Source organism: Solanum tuberosum, unplaced genomic scaffold (assembly GCF_000226075.1).
Source record: "Solanum tuberosum cultivar DM 1-3 516 R44 unplaced genomic scaffold, SolTub_3.0 scf00127, whole genome shotgun sequence".
NCBI lineage: Eukaryota > Viridiplantae > Streptophyta > Magnoliopsida > Solanales > Solanaceae > Solanum > Solanum tuberosum.
This window is the reverse complement of record NW_006239058.1, coordinates 522,148-543,544: the sequence shown is the minus strand read 5'-3', so window position 1 is coordinate 543,544 and position 21,397 is coordinate 522,148. Positions and strand designations below refer to the sequence as shown.

General features: G+C 35.5%; 2 protein-coding genes across 3 annotated transcripts in view; both read right to left on the bottom strand.

Annotated features, from left to right (window-relative positions):
* LOC102581541 (B3 domain-containing protein REM16-like) overlaps nt 1-5,115 on the bottom strand; it is a 15,207-nt gene extending 10,092 nt beyond the window's left edge. The window contains exons 1-2 of the mRNA XM_006351400.2: nt 2,883-5,115; nt 1,668-1,827 (exon numbers count right to left, since the gene is read on the bottom strand). Of these exons, the coding sequence (XP_006351462.1) occupies nt 1,668-1,784 (117 nt within the window). The 5' untranslated portion in view covers nt 1,785-1,827; nt 2,883-5,115. The remainder of the gene's footprint in view (nt 1-1,667; nt 1,828-2,882) is intronic.
* Nucleotides 5,116-11,857: 6,742 nt separating this feature from the next.
* Nucleotides 11,858-20,054, bottom strand: LOC102581099 (nuclear transcription factor Y subunit C-1-like). Of its 2 annotated transcripts, XR_367578.2 has the most exons (3): nt 19,036-20,054; nt 17,131-17,189; nt 11,858-13,978 (listed from the first exon to the last, which is right to left on the bottom strand). XR_367578.2 is itself a non-coding variant. In XM_006351399.2 (2 exons), the coding sequence occupies exon 1, from the start codon at nt 19,797-19,799 to the stop codon at nt 19,038-19,040; it is 762 nt and encodes a 253-aa protein (XP_006351461.1). In that variant the 5' UTR covers nt 19,800-20,054; the 3' UTR covers nt 17,033-17,189; nt 19,036-19,037. The 2 variants fall into 2 exon arrangements, 1 of the variants encoding a protein (XP_006351461.1); XM_006351399.2 differs by lacking the exon at nt 11,858-13,978 and having other exon boundaries at nt 17,033-17,189.
* Nucleotides 20,055-21,397: the final 1,343 nt, after the last annotated feature.

Genomic DNA, 21,397 nt, shown 5'->3' with positions numbered 1-21,397 from the left:
GGGAGTGGCCTCTGTGGTGGACAAGTTGAGGGAAGCGAGACTGAGATGGTTTGGACATGTGAAGAGACGGAGCGCAGACGCCCCAGTGAGGAGGTGCGAGGTAATGGTGGTAGAGGGTACGCGGAGGGGTAGAGGTAGGCCCAAGAAGTATTGGGAGGAGGTGATTAGACAAGACTTGGCTATGCTTCACTTTACCGAGGACATGACTCTAGATAGGAAGGAGTGGAGGTCGCGTATTAAGGTGGAAGGTTAGTAGGGTTAGCGTGTTGCCGTCCCTCGCGAGGGTATGGGTTGTTAGCGTTTGGAGTAGTCCTAGCCGTATGTTGTTTACTGCGTTTCACGCATCGCATTACTTTCTTGTTGTTACTGTCTCATTTGTTGATTATACGCTATCGTTTGTATTGGCTGCTATGTTTTATATATATCTCTCATGTCACTTAGATTTGTTGTTCTTGAGCTGAGGGTCTCCCGGAAACAGCCTCTCTACCTCCACGAGGTAGTGGCAAGGTCTGCGTACAATTTACCCTCCCCAGACCCCACCTAGTGGGATCTCACTGGGCATGTTGTTGTTGTTGTTGTTGCTTTGTCTCAAAAATTTTAATGTGGAAAACTTACAGCTCACATAATTACCACTTTGACCGTGCCTCCTTAGTAGGTACAAATCCTGCACCTCATGGGGCATCTTCTCTCAAAATCATTACATTTGTCATGCTTCCTGATCAAGTTCTTCTTCAATTTGATTGTCAAAGTTTGGATCACTGATTCATTATCGTCTTAAATTTTACATCAAGTGAATACCAGTCTCACTTTCAGAAGAGCATTCGCTTGAAATTTATCGCTTACGAGTTGTACTTTATTAATCAGTTAATTTCAGATGGGAAAGGTTCAAATTGAATCTTATCTCAAATGAAATTTTGTCAGAAAGTTCTGAACATGAGCAAGACCATGTTTTCATCAAAATAAGTTCTTCTTTTCTGGTGTTTAATGGTTTTAATAGACCAGCAAGTTTTGTAACTATGTCAAAGTTTAAAATTTTTGGAGCTTATTATCTCCTCATTCCAAGTTTAGATCCTAAGAGATATTCTTGAAGTTTGAACTTTGACTTTCTGAGTTCACAGGAATCTGCTAATCCTCTTGGACTAAAGTAATAATCTAATTTTACGATCTGAAAAAACAAGGATGAGTTTTAATACTATAACAGTCTTCTGTGTGTGGGGCTGCTTTAAATACGGTGTTATGATACTATACTTTTTTTAGGAGTGTTTGAAAGGTTTTCTATGGAGAAAAAAGAGAGTTTTTTCTTTAAGCGTGCTAGTTAGCTATGGTGTTGTATCTTTCCTTGGTAAAGACTTAGGATTGAGTCCCTCAAGATGTCTTGGAAGTACAATCATGAACCTAGAGGGTATGCTCAAAAGTTGACATCCCGAAATGTAACTGGTTCTTTGAATATTTCACAAATTTTCAGTACATTGATGAGGAAAAAAAAAACTAGAGTAAAAATTAAAGGTTAGTCTTCAAATGTCAAGCAAAACGATGTCATCAACAAGTAGCCAATTGACTACAAGAACAACTAATTGCACATATGGTGATCAAAACCAACTATATATTTAAAACGAGTACTTTAAACTAAGTCGCGAAAATAAGTGCACACAAGAATCACACTTTACCAGAACTTGTAAGCAACTTTTGTCAGTCATTGTTTTGCAGAAAGAAGGAACCCTCTTTCTATGAATCAACAGGCAGTCCTTCTTGCACTTATCACATGCTTCATTCGCCCGTTCCATCTCCTCCGTATACAAAGTATGCTTCCCGAACAACTCTTAAATCCTACATAGCATATGAAACTCATGAAAATATCAACTAGAAGTTTAACTTTAGAAGAAAAAAAAACCCAATAAAAACAATAGATGAAATGGTGGACCAAGGCATATTAAGATGTCAAAAATAAATGATGCAACTCCTATCTAGGCAACTTGATGGTCAATCTCCCTTTAGCTGCTTCTTTCGACTACCTTTGTATTTTCAAGAATAGACCCGCGTAATCTAGTGTGGTAAGCGCAAACGGAACGTTATACACACAACATTAAACAACAAATTGAACTTGTGAATGCAGAAGCAGCTAACAAAGAGGGGGTGGTGGATCAAAATTCCAAGCAGATAATAGACTGAATCTTGATATGTGTAAAGCTCAAAAAAGATAAAGATAAGTACTACTACCTCCGTTTCAATTTGTTTGTCTTATTTTGACTTGCACGGAGTTCAGAAAAGTAAAAAATACTTTTGAATCTTGATATGTGCTAAAAAAGGAAAGTAGGACATTCATTTTGAAATGGACTATAAAGAAAAGTAGGAAAAACAAATTGAACTGAGGGAAATAATAATTTTTTTTAAAGACCGTGGTGTCTGGGCCAGCTTTCGTGCACCTCGACTAATTCCACGGGTTACCTGCCACCTCCCACCAGCAACAAGTAGAGGTAACTCTTGTCGGCTAGGACAAAGGGGAAGAATCACCTAGTGTTTTTTGTCTCTGGTGGGATTTGAACAAGGGAGTAACAATTAATGAAGTTTTGCCCAGATAGGTAACATAACCATGACCGTTCAATTACTAGGGTTGCGCCTCTCTTATATCGCCTACATTCATGTTATGGGGTCTAGTAATTCTAACAATCAAAGCAGAAACAACAAATGTTGCCGATCAAGGTATTAATGCAACTATGATCCTTCCATTTTTAAGGTAGCTCATCACTCAAATCAGCTATTAGCATTTTTCGACATACCCCCATTTTTGCAATTCATGGGTTTTAACGATTGAGAGCAGCTAAAAATCAAAGAAAAAATGCAGTACTAGAAATCGAATACAACGGAGAAGAAAGAATTAGTACCTTCTGGAACAGAGGAAACACCAGGGTGAGGGCAATCAAAACCCTTAAATAGGAGAATTGTAACCACCGTTTCTCACTTTCAATCAAGTAGCAGGGCTTTCAGTTGCACTGTCCAAAACACGACCTTTTTATTTCTTTTATTTGTCCGATACGCAGCCTTTTTATTCCTTTTATTTGTCCATGTACAGGCGCATTGTATATCATGAGTCAATATTAGTAGGATTCCAACAATCTCTATGTTGTAAATCGTGGCACACTCAATACAATGCACAATTTTAAAAAAATTGTCTCAAGATTGTATATAAATTATTCAAAGCAATTAACAAAATCACCTTTTTTACCGAAAAACATAATATGCATTAATCAAAGGCATAATATATAAACAAACACTCAAACTTGGCTTCAGTTGGCAAGTAAGCACTCCAACTTTGAGAGTGCACATCTAAACACCTCAACTTAGTCTCAACTGGCAATTTGAATCATTGTTGACGAATATAACAAAATACTTATATTTTTCCAATCATACTTAGCAGCCATTTGAATTGTTTTTGTTATTGACAACACTCAAGCTATTATGACTTCTCCAACAAAATGAATTGGACTACCACAGACATGAATCATATCACCATTAGCCTTCAAGGCTACCATCTGTACCAACACAAAGCACCACAACTCGGGAGAAAAAATAGTAAATTAACGTTAACAACATCTCGAATAGCATTTAACATTATTCACCTAGTTATAAATTCGTCAAATCAAACAAGGCTTTGGATAATACATCACCTTTCACTCCATAGAACTGAATTTAAAAATACATCTATTACTAGCCTTTCAAATCCACACTTGTGGGCTTACACGGGATATGTTGTTGTTGTTCTACCTTTCACATCATCCATAAAATAGATATGTACTGCCAGTTACATCAGAAATAAAAACTAAACTTCCAAAACTAATTTTTTTCATCAAGCAACAAAATATAAGATATCATGCAAATTCGGCCTAAGTGTCGGGGTCATCTTTTACATGACATACAAATGAAAAATGTGCTCTAAGGTTTCAGGCTCCATTCCACAAATATGACAAATTTCATCTATAGAATAATTTTTTTTTTGCAGTAACGTAATTAACGTGCAATGTATTAAAATCACTTCTCGTTAAAACAATTACAACTTGATTTTTGCTCAACCCATAACCAGAAGTCTCGGGTTCAAACCCTGGGTATGGAGAAAATCGTGTTGCTCTGTCAATCCTGAATGGGCCCTGCAATGTGCGATCTAGATTTAGTGGAAGATCCATTGTGGGCTCCGGACACTGAGTGGGAAACCAAAAAAAAAACCCTGCTTTTAATCTTTAAAGGTCATAATTGGCTTCAGGATATGCACGAGAACTACTTTCTAGACTATTAGAGTTACTAATATACATGGACTATGGCTTTTATAGGATCATTCAAAATTCTAAGTCACACTTGAAATAATATGTTAAAAGATAAAAACTATAAAAAAGTATAAGAAATATTTATAAATGTCAATATAGGTTGTTAGATAACACTCATGGAATCCAAGGGAAGAGATGTTTCACTTTCTTATCAGGTCTCTTTATATTTGCTCAAAGGCCAAGAAGCTCCAAATGCTCCCACTGGTTGTTGGATCTTGCAACCCTTGGAACTTCCTAGAATCATGACAGACGTTGAAAGAGAAGCTTAGGGAAAAGTTCCTTAGTTCTGAAACTTCGAAGACTAAACATGATTCATGGGAAGTTATACTATCCTGCCTGTCCTGTTTTCCCAAATTTTGTTTACCCTTTTCTCCTCTCCTAGTTAGATGTTTGGACATCCACCATTGAAGTAAGAGGTTACATCCTTGGAAAAATCGGTGTCTATTCTTGCATCGACTTAAGAACTGATTGATATCGGCTAGAATGACCAAAACTATATTGAAATACTTCTTCTCCTGATTTGGCTCACCAATGTCATGGAAAATGGCATGTGTAGTCATGACAACTCTAGAATCAATTTCATTTTTCTTATCCTGGGAAACACCATGGTTCCAAAAAGCAAATAGAATGTTAAGGCATGAGTGCTACTCCAAGTGGTGTAATCGTGAATGTCACGACCCGAGCCTATAGCCTGAATGTGGCCGGCACTCGAGAACCATTGCTGGCCCTCAAGCGAACACTCATCCTGGCTAACTACAAGCGAAAGACTAATTCAAGCATACATAAGCATCAAATTGAAAGAAACGTTTAAAACAGTTTATTGAATCTCAAAATTTCGCTGAATATATTGAGTATGAAACATAATTTTAAATAAAATATTTGAAACTGAAAGACTCTCCAAAACTGTCTATCTATGAAGCCTCTACAATACAAAGATGAGTGTCGGGACAAGACACGCAACTCCTCAAGGGAACTACTACTAACAACTCATAAAAATAGAGTCCTCTAAAAGCAAAGAGGTCTTACTCAAAAGCTGACGAGCAGATGAAGTGATCTCAACGGACTCTTGTTGAGGATTCTAAGAACCTGTATCTGATGCAGGTCGAATGACATCAGTACATTGTATGTACGAGTATGTAATATAGCTGAATAACAAATAACTGAATTGATATAACTGTAATAGATAAAGCATAAACTCAACTGAATGTAAAGGGTTAAAGGAATGAAATCATTTAAAACTTAACAAAAACGCCTCGACATAATAAGTGATATAATAAAAATACACTTTTAACTCTATTAGGGAGATTCTCTAACCGACAACAATCACTAAGAGCTAAGTAATGATACAACGTCTCACCCACGCTACCGAAACTAACCTACACCTTGCCGAGGTATAGAACACCTCAATTAAGTGGATCCACTAAGCTCTGCCCGAAGGCACTTATGATTCATCTAAAAAGTATGATCTTGTACTCATGTTGGCATACATGGTTTATTAGGAAAGTGAGTTGTCTGAACTCATCCCCATATTGATGCTCAATACTATTCTCAATAATATATATTCATGCTCAATGTTTAAAAACATACTCTTTCTCTGGTTTGAGATAATTGTTCAAACTATCCTTTTAAAAGAGGTAACTGCTCTTGAAATATCTTCTGAACTCATAACTCATTTAGAAATCAAAGTTTCTCTTTTATCATTGTAAAAACTAACACCTTTGGGGAATACTTAGTTCCCTTATACTCTTACTCAATTCATACATGAAAACTCGTTCTCAAAAATATATCAAAATCATATTGTAATATGATCATTGATGATCCGAAAAGTCATACTGCATAAACATTGATGGTATATCGAGATATCATACTGCTTAAATATTGATGGCATACTCGATTGTCATACTAATCATGTTTTAGAAACTCTTTCTCAAAACTCATCTTTACTTTCTCAAAAACTCAATTTAAAACTCAAGTGTTGGCTTTAAAAAAATTCTCAAGATTTATAACTCATTTCATAAGGTTTATGCGGAATTATGGACATGAACGACTCAACTCAGGGATCTTAATAGCAATGTAGAAAACTTAATACTCTGAACTCAAGAACTCATAACTCAATGATACTACTCATCTCAAGAATACTCAATTAATAGGGTTCATGTTGAAATATAGACATGAACGAATCAACTCAAGAATCTTAATGCATAACATATAACAATTCAATAATTTGGAATAGAATTTCAAAAGAATAAGGAACTCAAGAACTCAAATCTCATCTCAAAATACTCAAATCTAGGGATAGAATCCTAGATTACTCTTTCACTGATTTAAAAGTAGATGTAGGGCATGAGGACGAACTAGTCCAATACTATGATAGCCTTATATACCTGAAAGAACATGGTTCTTGAAGAATCTTGAAAAAGAATTTGAATAGAATCCCTGAAACCCTAGCTTGAAGGAGAACAATCAAGAAAACCTTTCTTGAGATTCTTGAATAATTTTCTTGAAATCTCTATGGCCAAGAATTACGATTTTCATTAGTGATTCATAATTGTACAGAGGAATTTGAGTTGGAAAGAATGGAATTCTTGGAGAAAGACTTACCTTGAAGAAAAATCTTGAAAAAGATTGGAAGAATCTTGAATGGAGTCTTATACTTTGATTTTGCCTTAGGGTTTGAGAGAGAAGAGAATGATGAATTAAGAGATGAAAATCTTATTGTTTTGGGTCTTTAATTAGTCAAAAAAATTGTTTAGGGTTTTCTTAAGAGGTAAAAAGACAAAAACGACCCTTTTTAATGTTTTTCCGTCGGCTAATTCTTCACTGCAGTGTATCAGGTTACTAAAATGGTCATAACTTTTTACTCAAAGCTCGAATTGTTGCGAAATTGGTGGCATTGGAAAGAAGATTCAAATACCTTTAATTTGATAGGTTATGGGCCACGTAATTCTTTATATTCTAAGAGATATGTGATCGTTTGAAGTTGACCCAAAAGAAATCTTACATCAAAACTTAATTAGTAAGGAAACTTTCAACTCTACTTTGTGCTAGAAGTTTCTAGTGACCTTAATTGATATCCAAAATCATTCTCACACTAAAGAATTTACCTTCACACATATGGGCAATTTAAGAATCACCCTATATAACCCTACAAGTAAATGAAGTAGTTCTTATGTCTGCAACGTTTGGGGTGTTACAGTGAAATTCATTAGGGAACCTCTAGAAGTAGTTCTTATGTCTGCAACGTTTGAAGAACCTCATAAATGGAATGTTTGAAGTGTCTAGCCAATTTGCTTGCACCGTTAGGACCATATTCCTCTGGGAGTTTTTTCGCCCTTCGTCACATTGTTGATGTCAACCACATAGGACTTCTCTGTCTCCTTGCTTTCACTACATGTCCTTTCTAAGTCTGAAGTAATTGCAACTTTTCCCTGAGCTTCTCTTTTAGCAATTTTCATTCGGTTAATTGGAAGTACCTTCTGAAGATGTTAGAGATGATGGGATTTGAACAGAAGTGGTTGAACTAGATCAGCTTTTGCATTTCTACAGTTAGCTTCTCTATTCTGATTAATGGGTCTCTGTAGGTTTCTTTCAAACTTAAAAAGGACTCAAGTAGGGTGATCCATTGTCTCTTTTTCTGTTCTTAATTACTATGGAGTGACTAAATAACATGATCAAGGCAACCAATATGAGAGGATGTATAAAAGGTTTTGATATGGCTAGAGAGGAAACCAAAAGCTTGGAAGTGACATCTTTAGTTTGCAGATGATACACTGATTTTTTGTGGAGCTTAGGAAGACCAATTGAAGTACTTAAGGGTGATCTTGGTGTTGTTTGAAGGTGTATCCGGGTTGCACATTAACCGGAGAAAAAGCTTTATGCATCCTATTAATGAAGTCAACAATATGTACTTGTTAGCTTCAATCCTGGGTGAAGCAAGTATTCTACCTACAACTTATTTAGGTATGCCATTGGGAACAAAATCCAAGTCCTTAGAAATTTGGAATGGTGTGGTAGAGAAGTGTGAGAAGAAGCTGGCCATATAGGAAACTCACTATCTATCAAGAGGGGGAAGACTAACCCTCATTAGTTCAATTCTTGATGCCCTCGTAACATACATGTTGTCTCTATTTCCCATCCTAGCAAGGATCACTAAAAGGCTAGACAACATAAGAAAGAAGTTCTTATAGCAAGGAAACAAAGAGAATATAGGTTTGCATCTAGTAAAATGGAATGCAGTGACAACTGGAAAGAAGAATGGTGGTCTGAGAATAAAGAATTTGAAGCTTCATAAGCACTCTTAAGGAAGTGGCTGTGGAAATACTCAAATGAAAACCAAACACTTTGGAGAAGAGTGATATGTACCAAATATGAGGATGAAGACAATTGGATGACTAAGGTTGTGACCACACCTTATGGGACCAGTTTACGGAGATCCATTAGAGTCTTATGGGAGGAAGTTAAACCCAACTTCAAGATGAAAGTAGGGAATAGGAACAAGATCAAATTTTGGAAGGATGAATGGCATGAGAAAGGTAACCTGGAAACCCTTTTCCCTGATAGTTATAATTTGGCAATGTTCCAACAAAGGACTATTGCAGAACTCTTGACACCACAAAGGTGGAATTTCATCCTCAAGAGACAGCCAAATGACTGGGAAGTGATGACATTGATAGAACTCCTCAACATGGTTGTAAACTTTATGTAACACCTCGGATTTCAAAAAAGGAATAAGTGCATGAATTTTTGGATACTGGCTCAGGTCTATGAGACCAGTCTACGGTTCGTAGAACTTTCTACAGGTCGTAGACCAGTCTCGTAGAAATAGGGGAGATAATTTTTGAAAATCCCCAGTACCTTATCCTACGGCTGATCCGTCGTATGGTTTACGAATCGTAGATGTGTTCCATAGAAGCTATCCAAACTTGAAATTTTGGGGTTAAAGTGGAGTTTTATGGTTAGGATCTATAGACCGTAGGAAGTCCTATGGACCATCGAAAGGTCTCGTCAAAACTTGGGTGATTTTAAGGTCCCACTACTTGGTCTACAGTTTACCAAGTCTGTAGGTCTGACCTGTAGACTAGTTTGGTATTTAATTCTTTAGGGGCTTTTGGGTCATTTCCTAAATGTTTTAAGACTATACTATTCCATTTTTGCTTCTATCCCTATATAAAACTTTAAGTCCTAAATCTACCCACTTAAAACCCATTCTCCTATTTCCCCAAAACTCAACCAAATTCACCCTCATAAATTCCTCTGAACCTAAGAAAGAAGAAGCTAGGGTTCACTCCAAGGTCTTCCATTCACCACTCATTTTGGACTTTGAGTAACAAGGTATGTGAATATTTACCTATAGAGTCCATTCCTCCATGGAGTCCTAAGGTTTTCAATTTCTCAATCCAATTTCAATTGATCAAATTAGGGTTCTTCCTAGTTCTACATGGTTTCATTCAATTATGATTTTTATTGTTGATTAGTCTTCTATTGCATGATTTGATGTAAATTACATGATATCTAGTTGATATTATATGAACCCAAGCATGATTTATGACTTTTAATTATGAACTTATTCAAAATTCATGAACTATGAATTTCGAAGAATTATGCATGTCTTATGAAAATGATGTTTATGATGATAGGGTGCTTTTAGATGAAAGTATCAATGGTGTTGTGAAAGGTTTTCTCATATACGAATATGATCATGATTGTGAAAGTATTTCTCACCTATGGATTCACATTGGTGAAAGGTTCTCACCTATGGTTGAATTGTAATTTAAGGAGCTATTCTATGTTTTGATCTTTAAGATATGCATTGGTATTGATCATTGCCTTTGATTTTATCTATTCCGTTTGAGATTTAGACTTAGCACCGAGAGGGCTTTGAGTTGGAGGCTCAAATAGGGTAGTCTTTAGTAGCAACCTCTAGTCCCTAACTACATGCCCCCGTAGGATTGTCTTAAGTGACCTAGCTAGTGGATCCACTTTAATAAAAGATGATGTGTACGGATTCTACCTTGGCAAGTAGAATCTCATTCTTTCGGTATGAGGGATATACCGGATTCCAATTCTCATGGTCTTATTGTCGATTAAAGCTAATATCCCACAAATACGAATATGTTTCTTCAAAGCTTTCTTAGGTCTTTTATTTCAAATGTATTGACCATATCTTATGATTTATATGTTGTTGCTCCTCTAAGCTTTTGAATGATTAAATATTGGTCATGCAACATGATTTAAGCTATTCATGCTACCATGTCTATTTTATGCATATTGTCCCATACTTGGTACATTCCATGTACTAATGCATACGTGTGCCTACATTGTCTCATTAATGTAGGGTCCAACGCTTCTACCTCTCACACTTGTGGCTAGTTGATCACTCTATCGAATTCAAAAGTTTGTGAGTCCTCATGTTCCGAGGCCTTATATAGTTTTCAGATGATGTATGTGGTATATGGGATACGTCCCAACCACTTATTTTGATGTTTAGATGGCTTGTTGAGACTATGTTATACTTCCGCTTTGTCAAACTTTTCTATGTTGATGAAAATGTTTCTTTTGAAATCTATAATTCTTTTATCTTGTATGATGTATTCTAAGTGGCTTGTGCAGGGTCTTTTGGGGTTCTATACGCCATGTTACACCTAGGGTATACTTTGGATCGTGAAACTTTACTGGACTTTAGGCAAATGGGGATATGCTTTGGTGGAAAGGCAACAATAGAGGAGAGTCAAAGTACATTCAGCTTACAGGTAGATGGATCAATCAAGCCAACAGAGCCCCATCTGGCCTTGAAACAAATATGGAAGTGTAGAATTTCACACAGTTTCATGCTTTATTTGGCTGCTAGCTAAAGAAGCTACCCTGACTCAGGACAATGTAATGAAAAGGGGGATAACCTTATGCTCTATGTGTTTCCTATGTGGGAAACCTTAGAAACTGTAAACCATCTATTTCTACATTGCAAATATATTCAACAGCTTTGGAGGATTTTCTTGAGCCTTAAAGGCATAACCTGGACTATGCCTAGGAGAGTTACTGAGGCCTTATATAGCTGGGAGGAGGCAAGTGTCCTTGCAAAAGACAGAATTAGATGGAGAATCATCCTTGCTTCAATATGATGGGCAATCTGGAAAGAGAGAAATTCCAGATGTTTTGAAGGCAAAGAAAAAAGTGTGCAGGAAGTTAAACTGAACTACATTTTGTATGTTTTTGGTGTAAACAATTATACTCAAAAGACCCTGCTTCTATAACTCAATATAGAAATAGAGAAGTGGAGTCTGGAGTGCATTTGTATATAAGGTTAGAGTACATCTCAAAAGTGCATTTGTATGTACTTTTGTGATATAATACAAAGTTACCAAGTTCAAAAAAAAAAAAAAAGTTCCAAGGGCAGGGCTGCAGGATCCAACTCCCAGCAACCAATGGGAGCATTTGGAGCTTTTTGACCTATGAGCAAATAAGAAGGGACCTGATAAGAGAGTGAAACATCTCTTTCCTTGGAATATGAAGATATTAGGGTCCAAATGCTGATGGAATACCGACGTGAAGCAGCTACTTTGACTAATGAAATAACAGTGACACCTTCCTTCTCAGTGCAGTTGCCAAGCACTTCCGCCATATCATAGTTGTGTATCATATCATTTGAAGTTAGCACATTCCATTTAGGAGACCAATGCATGTACAGAGCCCAAACATGCCCCTTTCTAGAGAAAATTTGGATAACACCTCCAGCCCCTTTCACCCACTTGACCTAGTGGGAAAAAGAATTGAGCGTCTTATTGATTTCTTGCTTGCCTATCCTGAAATCTCTACTGGTCTTGAGGAAGCCAGAACCAACCCAATTAATTGGGAAGAGTTTGGAGTTGTTTTTGGAGTTCAACCAGCTCAATTGCACTTTCAATGGATTTTTAGATATCATATAGCGAATCAGAGCATAATAGTGTGGCATGCCATCATCAGTATCATAAGCAGCCCAGACTTGATTCTCATCAAAAGATTTTTCCAGTCTATCCTTGTCGAAATTATGGAAGTCAGGATCTGGAACAGTCATTGACGTAGCTTCTGGTTCTAAATCAAACAGAGCACTAAAGACCAGCCATTTTTTCTGCTCGTATGCTATTTTGGATCCACCACAGCATCATGAGCAGTTTTATCCCTTCTTAGATCATTTTTGATAACTTCACGTGCAATTTGCTTCTTCTTTTCCACTTCTCTTTCCTTCTCAGATGAAGTTTGAGAAGTAGCATTTGTGCTCCATTCTTTAAGCTTCTTGGTGATCCATCCTAGCCTTTTTCGCCAGCATACTGCGAATTTCTAAATTGGACAACTCCCCTGAACTCCTGGGCTTGTTACTTACCACAATGGTAGCCCTCTCTGCTCTCAAAACACCATTTTCATTTCCATGCATGTTTTCTTGGCTGCTAGATTCACCTTTTGCAGCCAATTCATTTACCATTCCTTCTCTTTGAAATTTTGACTTCAACTCATCTATGCATCTCTTTTATATTAGCCTATCAGCTTCTGAACAAGTGGAAACTGAATCAGGAACAAGACCTGCATCAGTTTTTCATGAATGAATTGTTTTTCTTCAGAAAAGTCTCCTGGCACACAGAGCTGCTTCTGCATTAGCTCTCTTCAAGTTTCCACCAGCTGGCTGGCCGGGGTGTGCAGCTTGCCCAGCTGTAGTGGCATGCACACTATTTGCATCGCTCTTCTTAAAAACTTGATCCTTCTGAATGTTTGCTCTAATTGTTGAGCCAAAGCCAGAATAACCAGATTGTACTGTACTGAATTTGAAGCTGTAGGGATCTTCACACCTGAAACAGAAAATCTAATGGAAGCAGGATAGTTTGTACCCTGCTGCTGCTGGCTGGAAGACCACGAAAAAGAAGCAGCTTGAATTTTCATGGGAACACCTACCACCCTTGCCCTAAAGGGCCGGTGACATTTGGGGCACATAATACTTTTGTTTAGGTGACGCTTTAAGTATTCATTAGGCATCTGGCGTGTATTGCAAGATGTCCAGAATGTTTCAACTTTTGATGTCTGGGAGCCACTGGGGTGGGCTGGAAATTAGCATTTGTTGAGTTTCTTGCACTTGCTCGGTTCATGGAGAAATTATGAAATTCGTGCCGATTGCGTTGCATGGATGCATTCCTCGTAGCATGCGTATTGTCATCCATCATTCTTTTGGTTCTATCATAAAACAAACTCCACGCTTCAGATATAATCTTAAACGCCCCATCTGCCCCCAACAGATTTATTTTTATCAAGGTGAAGAGCTAGAGCAAGCCTTCAGTAGTGTTTCCTTATTGTTTCATCATTAGCTGAGAGCTCGAGAGAAAGAACACTGTAAATATCCACTTCACCATAAGTCTTTTTATCATGAGCAACATAAACAGCCACCACCTCCAGGAACTGAGAAAGACCATCAAGGCCTGGAAACCGATTTTGAGCCTTCAAAGCAAAAATTTTGAGCTCCAGCAATGTCTTTATTACATTCCATTAGCCTACAACTTTGGCAGGTCACAAACAAGAAAACTTTATTGTCTCCTTCAGATTCAACCAGCAAATGGAGCAACACTCGACGACCTGGCTATCGTGTGAAGTTTATTCACATAAATACTATGGAGATTAACTAACTGTCTTCAACTCTTCAAACCCTGTAAAACAAACATTACAAAAATACAAGTCACTAAAACTACAAACTTGAAAGCTGAAAATATTTTACGGTCCCTGTTATGGATCTAGTTATGGGACGTTCCAAGACAAAATCAGAGTTTATGAAGGTGAATTAGGAGTCTGGAAAGATGTTTCCTTCCTTAAATTATTTTCGATATTTAAAATCACATCCTAAGAAAATTTATGAACTTCTGACTAAAATTTACTTCATTGAATAGATGAAACTTCAGATTTGACTTCGTCATAATATCTGAAATCTATTTCAGATTTAGTTAACTTTGACTTTCTTACTAAAAGAATGCAACTAATAAGGAAAAAAAATTAGTGTTGAAGATTTTCTTTCTTGGTTTTCGGGTGAAGGCACAAATAAAGATCACGATCTACTAACTTCCTTTTCTATTTTTTGAATATCAAATTGAAAATACTATTTATGAGGTTTTCCGTTTTCCTTCTTTTTTAAGAATAAAGTCCTTACTCCTTAGTATTCATTTACCTTAACTTTTTTAAATTAACATTAGTGGCAATGAAGTTAGCTCTTAGTTGTTGATTAAGTATCAATTATTAAGTTTTAATGACTGGTATATGATTAAGCCATGTTTTGCTACTGTTGAACAAAGAGCTGAGCTATATACATTAACTGTAATTTTCCTTGCGAATATTCTTCCTTATATTTTTGTTTTCAATCTTTTAAATCACATCTTGAGAAAAGTTAGGAATTTCTGACTATAAAATTTACTTCCTTGAATAGACAGGACTTCATATTTGACTTCATCGTAATATCTAAAATTTATTTTAGATTTAGTTAACTTTGACTTTCTTACTTAAAAAAATGCAAGTAAATAAAGAAAAAAAGACACTAGGTTTTTTGGTGAAGGTGCAAATACTAATATTTAGATCACGATCTACTAACTTCCTTTTCTATTTTTTGAATATCAAATTGAAAATACTAATTATGAGTTTTTTTGTTTTCCTCTTTTTTCAAGAATTAAGTTCTTATTTTTCATTTACCTTAACCTTTTCAATTAACAGTGTGACAATGAAGTTAGCTCTTAGTTGTTGATTAAGTATCAATTGTTAAGTTTTAATGACTGATATATGATTTAGCCATGTTTTGCTACTGCTGAATAGAGCATTGGGATATATACATCAACTGTAATTTTCCTTGTTAAAGTTATTTTATTATATTTTCTTCGGTCTTTTAAATCACATTCTGAGAAAAGTTTTGAATTTTAGACTATAATTATACTTCCATGAATAGATAGGAATTCATATTTAACTCCATCATAATATCTAAAATCTATTTCATATTTAGTGAACTTTGACTTTCTTACTAAAAGGACACAAGTAAATAAGGGAAAAAAATAGTGTTGAACATTTAGGTTCTTGGATTTTTGGTGAAGTTACAAATACAAACATTCACATCACCATCTACTAACCTTCTTTTCTATTTTTTGAATATCAAATTGAAAATACTATTCATGACGTTCTTCTTTTTCCTCCCTTTTCAAGAATGCAGTCCTTAGTTTTCATTTACCTTAAACTTTTTTTAACTAACATAGTGACAATAAATTTAGCACGCACTTAGTTGATGATTAAGAATCTGGTGTAAAGTTTTAATGACTGATATACGATTTAGCCATGTTTTACTACTGTAATAGAGAGTTGGGCTATATACATTAACTGCAATTTTCCTTGTTAAAGTTCTTCATTATATTTTCTTCAGTCTTTTAAATCACATCTAAGAAAAGTTTTGAATTTCTGACTATAATTATACTTTCTTTAATAAATAGGAATTCATATTTTGACTTCATCATAATATCTAAAATCTATTTTAGATTCAGTTAACTTTGACTTTCTTACTAAAACAATGCAAGAAAATAAGGAAACAAATTTAGTGTTGAACAATTTGATCCTTGGTTTTTTGGTGAACATGCAAATAATATTCAGATCACCATCTACTAAATTAATTTTCTATTTTTTGAATATCAAATTGAAATACTATTTATGACGTTTTTATTTTTCCTCCTTTTTCAAGAATGAAGTTAGAATTGAGTTGTTGATTAAGAATCTGGTATAAAATTTTAATGACTGATATATGATTTAGCCATGTTGTTGCTAATGCTGAGCAGAGAGTTATATTACTCAATGCTTCTACAAAAGGTCTAAGACTGCAATTCTGCAGAAAATAGCATGAATTCTGATTAACCTAAACTGGAGGGAACAATGTTTTATATCAGAGTGATCACGTTTTCACTCAGACACTGTCCAAAATATAGAAGTTGGGACTCAAAACTATAAGTTACAACTTGTTTTTATCTGATCATTTCCCATATGTGGGGAATAACCTGACATACAAAATAATGTCTTTTGAGAAACCTTCTATGCTGCTTAATATTAAAGCTACTATCTCTTTACATTCACTAAGAAATGACAGAAGCAGATAAGAATTGTAAGGAAGAGAAGGAACAAATGCATTCCCATTACTTTAAAAATGTAATAGTGATTATGACATATGATCAAGAATTACAGATGACTGAAGGGATGGCAAATGAGCGGGTTGGATCAAAACGAGTCAGAGTAATTACTGGGTCAAGATGGACCAAACATCAGGTCATAACCCAAATTTCCCCTCTTTTTAAACATATCATAGTTATAACAAATGCGGGAACTCATTAATGTATTGCGTTAATGAAACTGGTAGTATGTATTAGAGTGCACCCATGTTTATGATTCAGTGATTTATCTATGTCAGTGTGATTTTAATCTAACGAATTAGACTAATTGTGCCATCCAAGCTTTGCAAAAAAATAAAATAAAATTGTGCTTATTTAGTTATGTTGAGATTGCAGAAATGATGGAATTAATGGAATCATAATTACCCTAGTCACCAAGTTCCGCGTCTATATCATAGTCCACTAGGTAAATTGCCCACTAGGGTTACTAATCATCCTATAGCCAATAAGCCTTGGCGGCTCCAACATACCACTATAGCAAGGAGCAATAGTCAAAACATTAAAGGGCATAAAGACAAGTGATTAAAGTCAAACAACACAACTGTTATGCGAGAAGTAAGATAAGTTTATTTTACACTAAAAACCAGAACTCCCTAAGGTGCATTCAAATTTGAGAGGACCTGTAGCATTAGTAACTCAGCTTCCATTGTGCCTCTTCAACAGACGACTTGATCTTTAACTGCAACAAGATCAAATAGAAAACTTAATACAAACAATTAACAAATTGAACCATATGAATGACAAATCAGTGTCTTGTATCCTCAAACAGAATCATATGAAAAAACTACAGCAAATAAATAGAAAAATTAGCTGATTAGTCTCACAAGTACAGCAACATCTAGAAACTACTCATCAATAGAAAACTGTGAACTGAGAACATTTTTTTAGAGACCACATAGTCAACCACAGCAATCGTGTCATATGAGAACTAAGATGCCAACATTTTTTTTTGATAAAGTCTAAGAAGGCAAAATCGTATCAAACAAATCAAGACATGCCACAAATCTGTGAAATAACAAGAATACAAGCGGATTACTGAATAGGGATTTAAGAGAGGGGTGGAATAAATAGGGCAATGGATAGAGGTTGTTACAAGGATAAGTTCAGTATCAAAGAATGAAAGCACAAGGATGGTGGTAAAGTCACCATGAACTAGCTATACTATAAACAATCTACATCAAATTTCCCCATGCATTTTCTCTATCAAGTAATAAATGTTGTACATAAATTTACAGAGTAATGAGAAGAAGCACGGCACATGACACACATCAGAAGATGAACACCAACCAGCCAAGTGGGAAAACCTTAAACCACATGAGCTTCTAGTCATCTACCATGAAGAGAAAGTGGGTGACGCGCTAACTGCTCATGCAAAGTCCCAAACATTTGGTACCATAGCCGCCCTAGTTTCTCTTTCTTGTCATTCACGCTAACGACAGAAAAGGAGAAAAAAAATGGTTATAACTAACCAAATCCAACTATCCTAGTTCTTCGGATATACTCTGGATTTACTTTCCTCTAAGACATACTCTTGAGCCAATGGGGTTAGAAATGAATTTAATCCCACTTTACCTACCGGCCACGTGTTCAATATGCATTAGCATGACCAATAATTACTGGTGTACTTTGCAACACCGATAAAGACATCAGATATCAGTTGTTTCTCAGGATGGTTTTTCAGTACTTAGTACTTGCTGAAATACAAATGTTAAGTTTCAAAAAAATAATAATTAAAAGTTTCAAAAATAAATAAATACAAATGTTATCAAAAGAAAAATCAGTTGTTTCTCAGGATAATAGGTAACACCGTAACGGTTATGGATGGCATATCCCAAGCATGCATATATAACCATTGCATTGGTAAGAAAATTGAAACATACGCTTTGGCTCCATCTTGGCATCAACAGCAATAATGTTTGCCACTGTGAGGAAACTTGTGGTTTCCAATTAAAAGAATCAATCATGAACTCCTTTATAGTATACAGTATCAAACAATCGTGTGAAAGCATATCTATCTATTGCTATAAATTTGGATACGACAAAATCCACATATGCCAAATCATTTTCTCCACTAATGCAAAATACAGAAGAAGTCATTGATGAAAGTCTAGACAGTGCAACATCAATGAGAGATTGCAGAAAAAGAATTGTTTTTAAAAGTAGAGAGAGTGCAAAAAATTATACAAGTACTGCACTTGAAATTAGTTAAGAATTAAGATTTCCCTAAATGCAAGAAGGCAAACATATAAAAACCGAAAATGTTTGTAGCTACTATCTGATAGAGTGAAATAAAAACAAACAACAAAAAAAGTTGCAGTTTTAACAGCAAACCCCTTGAGCGGAAACTTAGTGAATACTTTTTCCATTGAGACAAACCCCTCCGGCGGAAAACGTTCCCTTTGTCAGTTCTCAGAAAAAGAAGAAAGTTACCACCTTGAACGAAAATGGAATAAAGCAATGGACTTAACCAATTAATTAATTTTTTTTGTAAACCTAGGTGTGAATTAAGGAAATGACAAAGTTACCTTTAAGGACCAAAGTTACCCTGTCCACCGTTCCCTCCACCAGCATTGGAATTATCACCAGCAGGCTGCCACGCCTGCAATGGAGGCTGAACGTACACTGAAGGAGCAACCACAGGCATAGCAGGTCCTCCTATCATCACCTCAGGCATAGCAGGCCCTCCTAGCATCGGCCCAGGCATAGCAAGCCCTCCTGGCATCACCCCAGGCATAGCAGGCCCTCCTAGCATCACCCCAGGCATAGCAAGCTGTCCCATTGGTGGATAAAAGTAGGGAAAACCACCACCTGCTGTGGGCCCCACCATGCCAGGCCCAAAACCAGTAGCCACTTCATTGATCTCATCCGCAGGGACGACGTCAGCAAGGAAATCAAAAATCTCAGTCCGCCTAATAGCGGCAGCGAAGTCAGTTTTCTTAAGAGTACCACGGTTGTTTTCCTGGGCGTGAAACCAGGAACGAAGAGTGAGCTCCAGAACAAAGAGCTCACATGCCTTTGAAAACAAAATCGGTGTTTCAGCAGACACCTTGAGGACATTGTTTTCAGATTTTATAATCCTCTTGATCCTGGAAATGGGAAACTGGTGATGCTTAAAATCATCCAGCTCCTCAATTTCTTCACGCTGGCAGTTCCAGAAAATCCTCATTTGCTGTTCCACCTGCTGCTGTTGCTGCAGCTGCAGCTGTTCATGCTGCTGCAGCATCAGCATTTGGTGGAAGGGGTAACCAGGGTACAGAGGCTCCGCCGATTGTTGATGATTGTTCTCCATGGGTTTTTGGTAGAGGAGCGGATTTTTCTATGTAAAACTGTTAACACAGACTGAGAAATGGAAGAATGAAGAAGAAAACTACGTACTCATTAAGCTTTATTGCAGATTGTGACAAATTTGGATTGTAGCTTTACTCGGATTTTAGGCTTCATGTATGAACTGTATTTTGGGTTTTAGTGTGAGTTCACACCAGTTCTCCTTCCCCAGTTTAACTCTTTCCCATTTTTGCCATTTTCGGAAAAGGAAAAATCACTGGTGTGTTCACACACGTTTCTGCGTCTCTTTATTTTCCTATTTTTCTCTAAACAGCAAATATTATTGTAGTACTCCTCTATTTCAAATTAATTAAATTGTTTGAGATATTTTTTATTTTTTAAATTAATTTAATTATTTAGTTTTTAAGATTGTTTTTCGAATATTCTTTCAATTTTATCCTTCATTAGTTAGTATTGAAATTAGTGATTAAGTAATATTTAGTTATTTTAATTATAAATTTTACATAATTAATGAGGGTAAAAATGGAAAGTTATATCTAATTTATGTCTTAATCTTCTTTTCTTAAAGAGTGTGAAACACCTCAACAATTCAATTAATTTGAAATGGAAGGAGTATATTCTTTTTTTAGTAGAAAGGATATTATATATATATATATATATATATATTTATATTTATAATTAAAACATTTAACATTACATTATCACAATTAATACCCATAGATTGTCAAGACGGGCTAATTTATTACATGTAGTTTGTAATATTAGTTTATTAGATAGTACTTCTTTTTTATTTGCCTTGAGGAACTCGTTAATAGTGTTAGGAGGATTCTTTTAAATATTTTTTTTCATTATCATTATTTTATTGATTGATTATTTATTAAAGTTTTAATTCTTCATTTATGGATTCTTCGATATTCTTTCTCTAATCATATAATAGTATATGTATATGCTTTCGAACAGTACTAGTCTATAGACTTCACCTGTCTATTCTTAGTCGATAGTGTTTCATTAAGGTGACTCTTGCTAAGTCCTTCTAAGCTTTAAGTAAATTTATTTAAAAGAGAATTGAGTCTAATCTAGCACATTAATCTTTAGATACTCAACGTATTCAAAATATGTATTAGCTTATAAGACTTTTTGGACTATCCAATATCCTTAGGTAGGTTGTACGCTTTTATAATAAATGTGCACCTATTATATATATATATTATTCTTCGTCTTGCATAAATTTTATAAGGGCTTACATATGGCTGACAACTTTCACATATTTATAACAAGTAATATTAAGTAGGCGTTTGGCCATGCGATATCATATCACGATATGGTATCGTGAGATGAAATCAGCGTTTGGACATGCGATTTTACGCTGATTTCATCTCATGATTCCATATCATGAGAGGTGATATCATATTCTCCAAAAACCATGATATGAAATCACCATATCATGATTTGAGATATTTTAATACAACAATTGATCCATGAGTTTATATTTTGTTAAAACAACCCCACATTTATATCTACTAACCATTTGTTTCATATGTAAATAAAATTTATAATCACATCATTACTTTTTAAAATTTATTATTCTCACCGACATAAAAT